Below are 17,252 nucleotides of genomic sequence, written 5' to 3' on the forward strand. Positions count from 1 at the left end.
AATTATTAAAATATTGATTAATAAAGTTAATTATCAAACTATTAATGTGTAAGAAATTTTCTATTATTTAAAAAACTTGTAAATTCAATCAATATAAGATCATTTATTTTGAGTTTAATTGATTTACAAAGTCTATTATCATAATATAGATCGATGAGTGTGCGATCAAATTTTAGTAAGAACCTATAGGGTGTGTAAGTTAATTAGTTTGAATCTAATTAAGTTTGCGATGTTATATTGTGCAGGTTTAACACGTTTGCAAGGATAGGTTAGTAAGGTTTAATGGGCTAGTTGATAATTTGGTAGGGCTTAATAGCTTAGTAAAATTCAATAGGTTAGTAAAGTGCAAGAGGTTGGTAATTATAGGTTAGTAAAGGTTCAAGCAGATTAATGAGTATAGGTCTCTAAATTTCAAGAGGTATTAATTCTGTTTCAGTGATCTGCCCGGGCCGTCCATGTACTCCAGATCCTCGCAGATGCTTTCCATTCCAGGCAATGCAAGCACTCGAGGCAAGCGCAGCATCTTTCCCTCCCCTCCACTTTCGGAGACTGCCGACGACACTCATGTACTAGCGATATCTCTGACGACCACTCCCTCCTTCCGTCTCCCTCCCTCTCTCTCTCTCTCTCTCTCTCTCTCAGGAACCACTCCTGTCTACCTCCTTCCGTCCTCTACGTCATGGCCTGTGCCATTGAGATGATCCACACGATGTCGTCGATCCACGACGACTGGCGATGGCTACACAATGCACAGGTTTTCATCTGGAAATTCGCCTAGTTGGGCTTTCACCCATTTAGAGCGTCCAGATCATAAAATAGCAATGCTAATACAAAGGAGAGTGAAAAAGTGGAAATGCTAGCTAGTATCAATTATCAGACGGTTAAACTCTTGAGCACAGGGTGGTCTTACTCTACAAATAATCGGTTGCTTAACATTCAAATTTAAGCAATCAAGTAACGTGTCACAAATTCTTAACACATTACAAAATTTGTATTACAAATTCTTAGAAGGAAAAGCATATTCATGGCAGATGACATAGCACCTTTCTGCAATTGCATTGGACCCCAATTCACTTTGCTAAATAGAGAGTACAGAAGGTACTTATTTGTTGCCTTGCAGCTAAAGAGAGATCAGATCGCCTCCATTTATGTCGGTTCAGAGCCAGTCCAAATTTCCTACCAGTGCCTAGAGTTCATCCTTAAGACCTTCGGAGAGTTCGGCTTCTTTGCGCATTTTTTCCATCACTACCTCCAATGGTGGATCTCCAGGTCGCCTGTAAGCTTGTTGACCAATCTTGAATTCATATGCCTCTGGTTGACTTAATATGAAATCTTTGACCTGTCAAAGCCACCAACAAGAAAACCATTCAAAGAGAAGAAGGTATTGTGAAACATTACAGGATGCGTGATAGAAAAGTCAGTAATCTGACAGAACATTCAAACTATTTTCAACACAGCTGGTTTTGAAAACAGACCTAGAATAACCACCTTAATTTTTAACATTGCATTGCATATTGATAAGTTGGGAGTGCTAGCCATTATTCCGAATATCTGAATGCTACTTGAAATTTTCCATTGTGACGAAAGTAATACAGGCTGTAGTGTGAGCATATTGCTGAACTCTGGCATTACCAAAGTGCCAGCCGATCTAAACAGCAGTGATAAAAAATCCTCATAAAGTGGAGTATGCCACATCAGGGAAGGCATGTGATATAGGGTTAAAAGCAGCCACAAGAACTTGACAGATCACCATCCACTTAAATGCTATGCCCTGTGTAATATCCAACTTGATAGCCCATCTCTCTCTCACCTTTTCCAGCCTGATCAACATCTCTCTCCCCTCTTTTCTTGTCCATGCAACCCATAGGATTGTGCTGCTCAAGGGATGATCATTTATGATCATGTGTACAGTCTACTAAATTGCATCTCAGACATGGACTCCAGTGAAAAGCAAACAAGACCTAGGATCCAGAGCAAAAAGATGGCATCACAAAAAGCATCCATGGCACTGAATTTGCTGGTTTGCGCATGAGCAGAAAAAAGGATGAAGAAATAAAGACATGGATGGATGAAGACATGGAACTCCATAAATGTCATAATGATTATACAAGATGGAAGCCCTAAGCACGTGCAGTTTGCACATCAGTGAGGAGGCTGCTGAAATAGAGGGTGTGACAAATCCACAATCTGGTAGCTGGGCATGGAATGGCAAGAATACAGTATCGTCTAGGGTCAGGAAACATAGTAGTGCCAATGACAAGAACTGGAGAGGTTGTAAGATGGTTATTTCCCAGCAGAGTGCAGCCCTCAGGTGGATTTTTTGGGTGGTGATCAAATACCTCAAGGGAGTTGATGTTTGTTGTGTTAAGCTAAAAGAGGTTTTGAGTTTAAACCTTAATTAGCTCATTTTAAACAGCCCCAAAACTCAAAATGTTACAAAGTTTGTGTCCCATAAGCAAATACCCAAACTTTTGGTTTGATCCACATCTATAAATAGAGAGGCTTCCTAGCCATTCAGTGTATCCTGTTTTGCAGATTTCCACACTTCAGCTGGCACCCTAACATCCATTGCTGTCTACACCCCGCACAGAGGACATCTCAGTTTGTGGGCCGCATATCCAGCTTGTTGCTGCTGTGGCACCCTGTTGGCAGCAGTCGCCCATCATCTTGGAGCCATCACAGAGCTGTATGACCTGTTCTACACCAGCGTTTTGCTGATCAGCTGTCACCTCTTCCTCAGCTGGAGCTGACTGCCAGCTGCCACCCAGCACTTTGATTGCCATCTGAAACATTCACCTTGCAGCCAGGGGTTGCATTTTCAGCATGCCTTGCGTTTTTGGGCAGCTTGTCTCTCCATCTATGCAGGCCGCCTTGCTGCCACTGCCATTCTTCAGCCTGTCCTGGACAGATTCCTCACTCCAACCTGTGTCTACAGCAGCTCATTACATTTAGATTCTGGCTGCTGCGATTCGAGATCCATTCAAAGTACAACTCCCTCTCCAATTCATCTCTACCCTAGTCCACTCTGAGACACAGAGGTTTGCAGGACCATCGAAGCCTCTTCAAGTTCTCCATGTAAAAGTCTTTTTGTTTTTGGCACTTCATCTTCATCTTCACAAAATCCACCATCTACAGTCACTTTCCCAAATTTTCATCTAGCACACAAAATCTTTCCACTGCATACACCACTTGCAACCACACCTCAATTCCAAAACCCACCCTTTCCTTCCACTACACCTTCATTCATTTGTTCATTTGCACCACCACACACCACCCCAAGGGGACCATCAAACTTGGGCACATCTTATCTTACTTCTTTAGACCCTCTCCTTTTTCGCAATTGAGTGGAAGAGATGCACTGGTGGTGGCAGCTAGTCCCCCAAACCAAGCACCTTCGGGGTTCTATTCGAGGTTACCTACCCAATCATGCCGCTCCCTAGTGTTGCCCAATTGGTGACACAGTTTGCGCATATGTCCTTACCTACTAGACCTTTTGGCTATGTTCCAATGTCTCGCCCTGTAGTTGGGCAAGGGTCTCAATTTCTAATGCCTTCTTGTTCAGAACCTTTTGGTATCCCAAGCTCTATTCTTGTCTTCCTAGCTTACCTTTTATCATCCACCTCAAAGTTCTTATTCTTCATCTGCATCTGCAAATAATGCTTTCATAGACAAGATTCATTTTAACGAGTCTAATCACACCACTTGGTCAAATTTCATGAAGCATGTTTTAGATTCATAAAACTTATGGGACCTAGTTCAAGAGTTGAAACCCAACCAAACCCTCATTGGGCTCCTCTAGAGATTGTTCACTCTTGGAAAGCACAGAATGTGAAACCAGCCTTCCTTCTTAAATAGGGTGGTGAATAACCTAATCAAGCACCAATTACAACAAGATTAAAATTCACATAAACTGAAAATGCAAATGTCACTATTTAATCTTGAACAATAGACAGCTTGTTAGCCCCAAAGCTAGCGCCCCTTGTGGTATTTCTTTAATTTGTTGGCCCCAAAGCTAGTGCCCCTTGTGGTATTTCTTAAACTTGTATTGTCTATGTAGAGCTCAGAGACGTGAGGATCGAGACACACACTGCTTGCTAGCAGCAAAGAGATAGAGTGAGAGTGCAGAGTAGCGAGGAGAGTGAACACGACTTGTGGGTACAATGACGAGAGTACCTCTTTAGGTTTTTAGATAGATATATATATGAAAGTACAAGTGTGCTAAGGATGTGTTCACACTCGAGCACATATAAAAAGCATGAGGGCCCTTTACTCCCAACAACCTCCCAACTAAAGGCAATGTGTCTTAAGAGGAGAACCGAATCGGCTAAGTCTAGGTATGTACAAAGCTAAAATACATATATCTATCCAACTCCCATCATCTATCGCGGCAATGAGCAAATCGCTCTGCTGAAAGACCCTTCATGAGAAGGTCTGCAAGATTATCATATGTATGCACTTTGACAAGCTCAATGCTCTTGCTATCAAGTACATCTCTAATGAAGTGGTACTTCACCTGTATGTGCTTCATCTTTGCATGAAAGACGAGATTCCGTGCTAGCATGATAGCACTTTGAATATCACAATGGAGAACAAGTTACTCTGTAACACCAAGCTCTCCCACCAAACATGAAAGCAATAAAGCCTCTTTGCATGCCTCAATGGTAGCCACATACTCTGCCTCTGTAGTAGACAATGCAACACACTTTTGTAGCCTAGAGATCCAAGAGACTGCCCCTATGAAGGTAAACATATACCCAGAAGTGGACTTTCCGCAGTCCGCATGACCAGCATAGTCTGCATCCATAAAGCCAACGATAGATGCCTTCTGCTTTCCAAAGCAGATGCACAAATTCTTTCTGCCTTTGAGGTATCTCATAATACCTTTCACTACTTCCCAATGCTTTTTACCAGGGTTTGCCATGTATCTGCTAACCACTCCCATTCCAAAGGCAATGTCAGGACGTGTAGCAACCATAGCATACATCAAACTGCCAACAGTTGAAGCATATGGTATCTTGGCCATTTCAGCCTTCTCATCATCAAATGTAGGGTTGTCCTCTACACTAAGTTTCACATATGGAGGCAATGGAACCCCAATTGTTTTCTCCTCCCTCCATATTGAAACGCTGCAAAACCTTGGAGATATACTCTTGTTGAGATAGATAGAGTAATCCTTTTGAACTATCTCTCAGTATTCGCATGCTAAGAATGTGATTTACATCACCAAGATCCTTCATGTCAAAGCTGCCATGAAGACTTTGCTTCACTGAGTCCAAGGCATGAGTATCCCTGCCAGCAATCAGCATGTCATCAACGTACAGAACCAAGATAATCAAGCTGCCATCTACGGCCTTCTTGATGTACAAGCAGTGATTCACTTGACTTCTATGAAAACCTTGAGACTGCATAAATGTATCAAACTTATGAAACCATTCTCTTTGTACTTGTTTCAGCCCATACAAACTCCTTTTGAGTTTACACATCATCTTCTCTTTCCCTTTTGCCACAAACCCTTCAGGCTACTGCATATATATGTCTTCATGCAGATCACCATGTAAGAATGCAGTTTTTACATCCATCTATATGAGCTCCATATCTTCAACTACAACCAAGCCCAAAATGGTTCTCAATGTAGTCATCTTGACTACAAGAGAGAATATCTCATCAAAGTCAACTCCATATTCCTGCTTGTACCCCTTTGCAACCAATCTTACTTTGTACTTTGGCGAGGAACCAGAAGTGACCTTCATCTTATAAACCCATTTACACGGAAGAATTTTCTGCCCTTTAGGCAACTGCACCAAGTCCCAAGTGCTATTTTTCTCAAGAGATTCAATCTCTGACAACATGGCTTTTTACAATTTCTTGTTGTCCTGTCTGTCCATTGCTTCCTTGAAGCAAGATGGTTCACCACAGTCTGTCAACATAACATAATGAGCCACATTGTTTGCACCAGGAACAAATCTATCAGGTTGTCTAGTAGCCTTAGATGATCTTCTAACCCAATGATCATTGTTTGCTGGCTGTTGAGCATTTTCAGCTTGTTATCCTGGCATTTCAGCCTGCAAATCAGCATTAACAGCTTGTTGTCCTAGCTGTTCCTGCACATGTAGTGGCTCATTACCATGGGCAATAGCTGGCTGATCATTTCCAGCATTATTTTCTACATTTGCAGGTTCGTTTACAGCAAGTATTTGCTGCTGTACAGCGGGCACATTTTGTTGTCCAAAAGGTATTTCTTCCCGGAATACAACCCTACAGACCTCCTCAATCTTTTCCGGCTGTTTATACATGCAATCTTCCCGGAAGATAACATCATTGCTGCGTACTGCTTTCCTTTTCTCGGGATCCCATAATCTATACCCCATTTCACCCTCGTCACCATATCTAAGGAAAATGCATTTACAGGACTTTGGCTCAAGTTTGCTGCGTTTTTCTTTATGAATGTGCACAAATACTTCGCAGCCAAACACTTTCAAGTGTGCATACGAAGGTGGCTTGCCCTACCATGCTTCTTGGGAAACTCGGAACTCTCCCCCCCCCTCACCCCCCCCAAAGACCTGTTTGGTGACCGATTAATCAAGTGTACGGCTGTCATAGCAGCCTCTGCCCAAAAACCATGGGGTAATGCAGCATGAGACAGCATCGTACGGACCTTATCCTGTATGATCTGATTCATACGCTCTGCAACTCCATTTTGGGGTGGATATGAGGGACAATGAGCTCCCTCTTTATCCCTTTGCTATCACAAAATGCCTGAAAGGCCTTGGACACATATTCCCCATCATTTTCAAAGCAAAGACACTCAAGTGTCTTATCAGTCTAATTTTCAACCAATGCCAATAAATTTTTAAACTTCTTAAGCACTTCATCCTTGCTACAAATAGGGTAACCCATACCTTCCCTGTAACATCATCGACAACGGTGACAAAATATTTCTTTCCCCCTAAAGATAACCCTAGCATCTGACATACATCGGAATATACTAACTCTAGAGAAGAAGATTTTAGCGAAAGAGACTTCTTATGAGACATCTGTGCATGTTTACCATAAATACAATGATCACAATGCTCAAAATCAACATAACAAAGACAAGGCAAGTAACCCAAACAAGAAAGCACTTTCATTCAAGTTTGACATGTGTCCTAACCGGCCATGCCACAAAGAAACACTTGGCTGCTCGATCACGGCAACAACATGATCATTCACACTAGATACATGGAGAGAATACAAGGTATCACTTTTACAACCTCCGGCAATCACTCTAGATCCCTTACAGATCTTCCATTTCCCATCACCAAAGGTGATATGTAATCCATCGTCATCAAGCTGCCCTCTACTAATCAAGCTCATCTTGAGCTGAGGTACATGCCATACATACTGAAGTGTGAAGACAGAATCATGCTGAAATTGCAACTGCACACTGCCAATACTTGCAATGTTATATGCATAGTTGTCCCCAAGATGAACAACACCATGTCGACCCTCTGTATAGTCAGAAAACCACTAATGATGGGGTGACATGAAAAGAAACACCTGAATCTAGAATCCAAGTATACATGTCATCATCCGTATCTGCAATTAAAACATGTGTACTATAGTGTAAAGAGACCAAGAGTACGTCATTCTCACTATCAATGTCATGAGTGACTACATTCACCTCTTCAATTTTGACACTGATTTTCTTAGACTAACTCTCTTTCTTCTCTTCCTTGCTATCATCTCTCTTCTTGCCCTTTCCTTTCTCTTTCTTCCATTTGTAGCAAACACGTTTAAAGTGACCCTTCTTGCCACAATGATGGCATTCAACACCCTTACTACGTGATTTACTACGTCCCTTGCTATCAAATTTGCCCTTCTGCTGTGATTTACCCCTAGTATGCAAAGCACTGGAAGACTTGCTGGATGCATTGTTCTGCCAATTCATTTCTTCCATGAGTAGAGCACTCTCTACATCAGCATACAAAAGGATCGCATTAGAATTACTTATAGCAGTCCTGAATGTATCCCAACTCTGTAGCAGAGTGCAAAGCAAGAACGTAGCCTTAAATACTTCATCAATCAAGAACTTCAAGGCAACCAGCTGACTTAAAATGGAGTTAAACTCACTCAAGTGAGTAGACATTGATGTATCCTCTTTCATGCGCAAATCCATAAGCTTTTTCAGCCAATATACTTTGCTTGCGGTACTCTTCTGTGCATACAATTCTTTCAATGGAGTCCAAATAGCATATGCAAAATCCAAACCTTCAATGTTAAACAACAAGGCATCAGAAATCGATAGCTCGATAGTTGAGCATGCAAGCTCATTTAACTCATCCCAATCTTCCTGTTCCATATCTATAGGCTTTGCCCCTTTGGTCTTAATCGGCTTTGCTTGCTTTTTTTGCAATAGGATATTGTAGCATTGTTTTTGCCATATTGCAAAGTTATGTGCTCCTTCAAGCTTCTTAATGTGCATGAGATTACTGTTGTCACTATTGCCAGCCATGATTTTCAGCCCAAATGTGACCAAAAAAATTCAGCAAATGCAGACCCAAACTATCACACAAGTGACCAAGGTACAAACAAGTACCAACCAGTAATAAATAACCACATAGAAGTAAAAATTTCAGATCTGCAGATAAATTTTCAGAAGCACTAAACCTTGTGCTACAGCACTCCACAACTGATTACAGCTATTTCCGGGCGACTTAGATGAAAGCGAAATGAAGACAGGCAAAATACATCACATTGCATGAGAAGTCCCAAATTTTAGCTGCAATTTCTGTTGTACATGCATCCACAGGCACAAAATTTGACACGCACGATCAAAAGCATCAACCATACATCTGCATTGTCTTTGACATGCATAGAATAGGCCAATTTTGCCAAAATAGAGCAATTTCAGCAAAACCCCCAAATTTTTCCAAGTGCTACGTGTCCAAATTGCATGGAATTAAACCCACATGTACATAAAATGACCAAATGGCACACAAATTTTGCCCAAACAGCAAAAGCCCCAAATTGCACGGGGTCCAATGCGCATCAATGTCGAGAAATTGGATAAATTTCAGCCCAATTCTTGTATGTACATGAAAAGCCCCAAATGTCGGAGGCAAAATGTCACAAATTCCTACAATTTCTGAGACAAATGGTCTTGCTCTGCATCACAATCCCCAATTCTGAGAAAAGCCCCAAATTTTCGGGCCAAGATTGTACAAATCTACACTCTGTGTGATTATGCACGCAAACCCCCGTCAAGAAAGAGGGGCAGATGTAACCGGCCTGTTCACTGGGAAGGGCGGTAGTGTACAACCAAAATATATAAATGCTTTCACCCAATTTAACAGTTGCCCACTTTACTTGAACTTAAAGACACAGAATCAAGAAGACATACATGAAGCTAGAATGCTCCTGTTGCAACACATACACCCTATTGGCCCCTAAGTTAGGCGCCCCTTGCGGTATTTCTTTATTTTTAAAAAGAGAGAAAGTACAATGAGCTGTATTTCACCTGTTCTGGGTGAAATTTGGCAACATAACAGTACAATTACTGACCCAAAACAAGCTGACCAGGAGGGGAAACTCTGCCCAAGTCTGAAACTTCTGGTTGGAGTGCAGAATTGACCATTTCAGCCCACTGTAATTACTGGTTCAGACCTGTTTTAAAACCTGTTTTCAGCTCAGATTGTTCCTTGTACTGTTCTCCAACATCTGTGCCAAGTGCCCCTTGATTCTGACATCAATTGGGCTCTGAAATAACCCTCTGAACAGTCCAAAATCTGTACTGATTTAGTGCTGTTTCAGACACTTTCTTGGTGAGGTTACCCCCCCCCCCCCCCCCTCACCTGTTCCTGCTTGGGGACAGCAAACAACTGATCCTGTTCCTGGAGAAAGGAGGCTCTTGCCTCATGCAAAAACAGCATATTCGCACATAACTGTACATAAATCAGCAGAAAGGCCCTTGATTCTGAAGCATAACCATACTGTCAGGGGGGGGGGGAGAGAGAGAGAGAGAGAGATAGGGAGCAAGCTCAGCCCTCTGTCCATCATGGACAAGGTAGACAAGCTCTCAAATCTTCTCCATCAGCAACTGTTCCTCCTCAAATGAGTCCCCCAAAGGCCAAAAAACTGCACGCCAGCCCCTCTTTAAAGAGGTAAGTGCACAAATTTGTGCCAAATGGCAGCACTGGAAGGTGTTTCCCGTTCTAGCCTTCCGGTCTAAAATTCTCCATCCTCGGTGCGAAATTTGACCTCGGCACAAACTAAATGATTAATCCTCATGCAAAAACGAAGATAATGACACAAACAGATTCTGGGGTCCAAAAATAGTAACTCCCTAAATTTTAGGAGTTGCTTCCATTGCATCCCCACTAGTCTTCTAACCATCTTTGCAGACTTTGGCTACATCCAAATTTGCAATGTAGCTCAACTGAAAGTGAATTTCCACTGATGACCCCACATGGACTTATCTCGTGGAGATTTGACCATCTTCACTTTAAACTAGTCTCTTCCAGGCTAGTTCTTCAACACACTTGTCCATATACACTTTCACAAGTCTCTGCCAGGCTTGTCAATCTACAGTACCATCAGTCTCTTCCAGACTTGTACTGGACCTTAACTGTCTAGTCTTGACTCACTAGATATTCCTGTCCGTTTCACATACTGGCCATGCAACTCAGGCGTTTAGATTTCAAGAGGGATTCTTCCAAAAAGAAAAACCAAATAAAGTATGTAATAAAGAAATCAGCAAAAAAGGTAATAGTTGTCACAGTCTTGTGACATACCTCCCTCTCGAAATCGCAAACGTCCTTGTTTGCATAAATGTCATACATACTTCCAGCTAACCCAGTAAACTTACACTTGGCAGCACATGTACAACACATACATGCTATCAGTCAACATTGTGTACTAAACACACTGTTAACACATGTATGTTCTAACTATGAAACATGGCACACTATCATCATGTGACTCCACATCACTGTTTCCAGATATAGTGGCCGGTACACCACAATGATATCCCCATAGTGGCAAATTCTCATTTGATGACTCCACATCACCCTGACTAGAGATCTAGTGGCCGGTACATCAAAATGATATCCCCATTGAGTCAATTCACAAAATACATGCCCGATCGAGTAACCATTGTTACAATATGTATTGAATCCAATAGAAGTAAAAATTGTATTCTTGCAAGCAATACTTACTTCTTTAGCACTGAGAAAACCATATGGACACAATAAGTGTTAACCTGTATAAAATCTGTTTCTGTACATAATTTCTTTCTTGAGCAATTGTCACTTTGACAATCTATTTCAACTTAGAGATACAAGGGGTCAAGGTAGGTTGCAAGCGAAATGCTTCAAGGTAAAGTTCCAACACATTAGGTGACTCTGCAAGTTCACCTTCGTCCATCCACTTAGCATCTATAGCTGGATAGTTCTTGAACTTAACCAAATACCTTCTAACAACCTTGCCTTTCACTTTCCTTTCCTTGTGTGCCAGTACCTGTTTTAGAACAAGAATTTCATCAAGTTCCTCAACTTCGGGCTGTTCCTCAGCTGGCATATCTTCTGGCACATCACCCACATAGGGTCTAAGAAGACTTACATGGAAAGCATTATGAATCTTCCAATTGTCAAGCAATTTCAGCCTATAGCTGACATCACTTATCTTCTATGTTACTTGAAAAGGCCCATAGTATCGCATACTAAGCTTAGTGAAAAGACTTTCCTTGCCTTTCCGCTTCTTTAAGTGTGCCCTTTAACCACAACAGTACCCAATCACCAAGTGAAAACAACAATTCACGACGGTGATGATCAACAGCTTTCTTTTGCTTTGCCTGAGTCCTTTCAAGGGCATGCTTAACTTTTTGATACATTTCACCCATACTCTATACATACTGATCTGCCTGAAAGATCTTATCCTTTGTATACAAAATGGGAGGAACCTTTTTACCACCTTCAATAATTTCAAAAGGGGCTTTGCCTGTTGACGAATGCACAGTATTATTGTATGCATACTCGACCAAAGGCAAATACTGCTCCCACTTTGACTTGTGCTCTGACACAAAGCACTTAAGCAAATCCAAGACAGTAGAATTTGCCTCTTCTGACTGTCCATCAATCTGTGGATAAAATGACGATGAGAACTTAAGCGTTGTGCCCATGTTCTCAAATATACGTCTCCAGAATAGACTTGTCATCCGTGGATCACGGTCACTGACAATAGACTGTGGCATACCATGATACTTGAAGACATTGCACATAAACAAACGTGCCATCTGATCTGGTTTTATCTTCTTCCTGACAAGAATAAAATGAGCCTGTTTGCTAAACCTGCAAATAATAGTCCATATCCCATAATTTCTTGTCTATGCCCTTAGAAGATCAAAGTTAAAATCCATAGCTATGCTTTCCCATGGTTTATCCGGAATAGGCAATGGCTGTAAAAGCCCTGGTGCTTTTTGCCTGTCAAACTTAACCTTCTGGCAAATCAAACACTGCCGCACAAAAGCATCCACGTCTCTTCTCAAAGTAGGCCAATAAAAGAATGTCTCTATTGCTTTGACTGTTGCATCAATACCACGATGCCCTGCATACGGTGGAGAATGACTCTTTGTCATAACTTTCCGTCTCAATGGCATAGTCACACATAGTCTACCATGAATCAACATGAAACCATCCTTGAGAAGATAATGCTCATGATGTTGTCCATTGACAAGCTGATCAAAGATCCTTGCAAAATCTGCATCATCAGCATATTGTTCCTTCATATCATCAAGCTCATGATGATAAGGAATTGACACAGCTGAAATTTCTAGCTTCTTTGACAAAGCATCAGCCACAACATTCTTTTTGCCTTCCACATGCATAATCTAAAAATGGAACATTGACAAAAAGTTTGCCCAACGCATATGCTTTTCTGACAGCTTAGTCTGAGTTAAGAAATAACGCAATGTCCGATGATCTGTCTGGACAACAAAATCTACCCCAAGTAGGTAGTGTTTCCAACTAGAAAGCGCATGAATCACAGCCAGCAATTCTTTCTCATAAACTTGCATAGTCTTTTCTAGCCCTCGCAAGATTCTGCTTTCATAAGCCACTACCCGGCCATCTTGCATTAGCACTGCACCAATGCTATTGCCATAGGCATCACATTGGACAACAAATGACTTCTTAAGATCTCGCAGAATGATCACTGGACTAGAAGTCATCTTTTCTTTAAGAAGATTAAAAGCTGAAATCTCTTTCTGTGTCCACTGGAAAGAGACTCCTTTCTTCTGTAAAGCATGTAAAGGTGAAGCAATCTTTGCAAAATTGCGAATGAACCTTCTGTAATAAGAACACAAACCCAAGAAGCTTCTAACATCATGGATAGTCTTCAAATCTGGCCATGTTCTAATTGCTTCAACCTTAGCAGGATCCATTCGGACACCATCCTTTGACACTATGTGCCCCAGAAACTGTTCGGACACCATCCTTTGACACTATGTGCCCCAGAAACTGGATTTCTTCCAAGAAGAACTCACTCTTCTTGCCATTGATAAGCAACCTATTACTGCAAAGCTCATCAAAGACTACTTTCAAGTGTTCTCTATGCTCCTTTACATTCTTTGAAAAGACAATCATGTCATCAAAGAATGTACCAACAAACTGCCTGTATGGACGAAAAATCTTGTCCATCATTCGATTAAACATAGCAGGAGCATTAGTAAGTCCAAATGGCATTACCAAGAACTCATAGAGACCAAACGTGGTCCTAAATGCAGTCTTATGCACATCCTCTCTCTTAATCCTGATCTGATGGTATCCACTCTTCAAATCTATCCTGCTAAAAATTGGCGCTCTTTCCAAACGGTCAAGGATGTTGTCAACTCTTGGAATGGGGAACATGTTCTTGATGGTACTCTTGTTCAACGCATGATAATCTATGCAAATGCGCCAAGAGCCATCCTTCTTCTGCACTAAGAGCACTGGTGAACAAAAGGGAGACGAACTTGGCTGAATTAGCCCTTTCTCCAACAGCTCATTCACCTGGCTCAATATCTCTTTCTGTTGGGCTGCACTCACCCTATATGGAGGTCTATTTGGTGGGCTACTGCCTGGCACCAAATCTATTGCATGATTCTCAGACCTCTCTGGTGGCAACTGTGATGGTAATGAGTCAAAAAAACAATCACTGAACTGAGACAAAAAAGCAGACCTATTTAACATAGAGAAATTTGACTCATCATTATCCTTGACATCACGTGCAAAAATCAAGTACGCAGAAAGATGATTCTTTATTATAGATGTAATGGCAGAAGCCGATACAACAGGTACAGACTCTCCTTTAAGCTTCACATCAAGCACATGAGTCTTTCCCCTATGTTCCAAAGTCAGTGTCTTGTTAAAGGCATCCAACACACCATGCTTTCTGAACATCCATGGCATTTCCAACAAGACATCACAGCCTTCAAGTGGCATGATATAAAATTCTTCTGCATCAACATAAGACTGTATATGAAGACGCAGCTTCCCAAGAATGGGTGTCACAGACTCTGAGTGGCCAGGACATGCCAACCATGCCTACGCTGTGTAGCCCATCTCATCTGCTCTGATGCCCAAAGTAGAAGCCAACTCTGGTGAGATAAAGTTTGCCTTAGCTCCATGATCAAAGAAAATGAGTACATGTTGATCCCTAACTTTACCCCAAGCTCTGCAAAGCTCATTAGCATCCGAGTGTGGCTTATCTCCCACCATATCTAGCACTAAACCTGCTGAAGGTTTGGGCTTCTTTCTTTTCCTGTCCTCTTTATCATCATCACCTGGTCTCTTATTCTTGTCCGGACAGTTAGACGCAATATGACCAGTCTGCTCAACACATAAAGCATTTCCTCTCAGCCATTAAAGCCTTTCTCTCTTCAAGAGACTTGCGCACAAAAGGTTTCTTCTGGTCCTTTGGCTGCTGTCCAAAGAACTTGCTTGGCTTCTTCTTGAACTGCCAAGATTTACCTGTGCTTTGAGAAATCTGAGAAACCTGTTTACCAAATGGCTTCTTTGCTGAAAATTTCTCAGGTTTGTCATGTTTAATGCTGCCCCCTAAACCACTTGACTATCCCAACAATAATGCATTTCCTATGGTGGCATTCTCAATTAACTGAGTCAAAGTGGTGACCTTTGTCTTTGTACAATAATTCCGAAGTTCCATGGGCAGCCCACAGCAATATTTCTCTATCTGCTCAGTCAATGGCACAACCTTGTAAGAAGTGACTGGAAGTAAAGCCTCCCAAAACTTCTTGTTATAGTCTTCCAGATCCTTGCATTTAGATGCATCCAAATTGTGCCAAGCTGACATAACATCGATCTCAAATTCATTGGTCAACCAAGCAGAAGCAAATACTTGCTTAAAATAAGTCCAAGTGGCAGGAGCCTGTCCTTGCATCAACAGTGTACTCCACCACTGACTAGCATTGTCCTTAAGAAAAGTGGCAGCTTTCTGGACCTTAGAAGGCTCTGTAAAGTTCCCTCCTGCAAATGCGGCATCAAACTGCTGTAAGAAAGAGAGAGCCTTAGTCCTATCTTCAAATCCTCGAAAGATGTCAAACTGTACGGCTGCACCACCTTCCTTGTATGGCTTTGGCTTCTCATGAGCCATCAAAGGGTCCATAGGATATGCCTGCAACATAGGAACAGTAACAGGTGGCATAGGAGTTACCACTGACTACAAGGCTTGTAGACACAATATTTGCTTACTGGTTTTGATAACCAGCCATACCAAAAGTGCCCTGTGGCATGCCAAAACTGCCCTGAACACCCTGAAATCCAGGCTGCATGCCTATATTGCCATACATGGGGTTTGGCATAAAACCCTATGTACCCCCAAACACTGTTCCTGGTACATAAATCTGATTTCCAGGTGCATAACCAGCCATACTCTGAAATACAGATCCACCTCCAAAGTACCCAGGATGTACAGAGGTCGGTGGGAAAACCTGTGGTAAAGCCTGAAAACTGTTTCCCTGTCCATTTAGGCCAACATTTGGCTGCTGTAAAGTGGCAGGCTGAACTGGCAATGCCTGTGTAACTAGCGTTTCCGCCACCTGTTCCTGGACAGTCGGAACCAATCTTGGAGTCTCCATTGACTCCGCAAGCTGCCTTGGTGTTTCCACTGAATCTGCAGCATGCTTACCCTTATCCTGGACCTCTACTGGATCTGAAATCTTTGCAGATTGCCCAACTTGCTGTAAAGGAAGGGAAGGCTGCAAAAATGCCAAAAACCTTGGATTCTCCATTACTTGAGTAAACATACTCACAGCAGCAACTAACTGAGCCTTGAAAATGTCTTCATCCATAGAAGAAGCCGTAAGAACTTGTGGCTCAACCGTAACAGGAGGAGTAACAAACCGTGGAGGTCTAGAAGACTCTCCCGCCTCATGAACAACAGGGATCTCCTGTGATGCAGACGCTTCCTCTTTGGTGTCTTCCTTTCTATCAGCCATAATGCACAATTCTGTGTCTTACACCCAAACAAACCCTGGCTCACTCTTTAGGGAAAAAGTGATTCGATCCTGGCAATGGAACCATGTAACCGGCCTTTCACTGGGAAGGGCGGTAGTGTACAACCAAAATATATAAATGCTTTCACCCAATTCAACAGTCGCCCACTTTACCTGAACTTAAAGACACAGAATCAAGAAGACATACAGGAAGCTAGAATGCTCCTGTTGCAACACATACACCCTATTGGCCCCTAAGTTAGGCGCCCCTTGCGGTATTTCTTTATTTTTAAAAAGAGGGAAAGTACAATGAGCTGTCTTTCACCTATTCTGGGTGAAATTTGGCAACATAACAATACAATTACTGAGCCAAAACAAGCTGACCAGGAGGGGAAACTCTGCCCCAGTCTGAAACTTCTGGTTGGAGTGCAGAATTGACCATTTCAGCCCACTGTAATTACTGGTTCAAACCTGTTTTAAAACCTGTTTTCAGCTCAGATTGTTCCCTGTACTGTTCTCCAACATCTGTGCCAAGTGCCCCTTGATTCTGACATCAATTGGGCTCTAAAATAACCCTCTGAACAGTCCAAAATCTGTACTGATTTAGTGCTGTTTCAGACACTTGCTTGGTAAGGTTACCCCCCCACCTATTCCTGCTTGAGGACAGCAAACAACTGATCCTGTTCCTGGAGAAAGGAGGCTCTTGCCTCATGCAAAAACAGCATATTCCCACACAACTGTACATAAATCAGCAGAAAGGCCCTTGATTCTGAAGCATAACCATACT

The 17,252-nt window shown here is 42.0% G+C and overlaps 1 protein-coding gene across 1 annotated transcript in view; it reads right to left on the reverse strand.

The window, feature by feature from the left end:
• Nucleotides 1-840: 840 nt before the first annotated feature.
• Nucleotides 841-17,252, reverse strand: part of LOC148011017 (LDL receptor wingless signaling/trafficking chaperone) — a 60,556-nt gene continuing 44,144 nt past the window's right edge. Inside the window, exon 3 of the mRNA XM_087671758.1 lies at nucleotides 841-1,339. Within this exon, the coding sequence (XP_087527884.1) occupies nucleotides 1,187-1,339 (153 nt within the window). The 3' untranslated portion in view covers nucleotides 841-1,186. The remainder of the gene's footprint in view (nucleotides 1,340-17,252) is intronic.

The sequence above is a fragment of the Lygodium microphyllum genome, chromosome 29 (genome assembly GCF_053477565.2).
Source record: "Lygodium microphyllum isolate KBCC chromosome 29, Lygodium_microphyllum_v1.1.10, whole genome shotgun sequence".
NCBI lineage: Eukaryota > Viridiplantae > Streptophyta > Polypodiopsida > Schizaeales > Lygodiaceae > Lygodium > Lygodium microphyllum.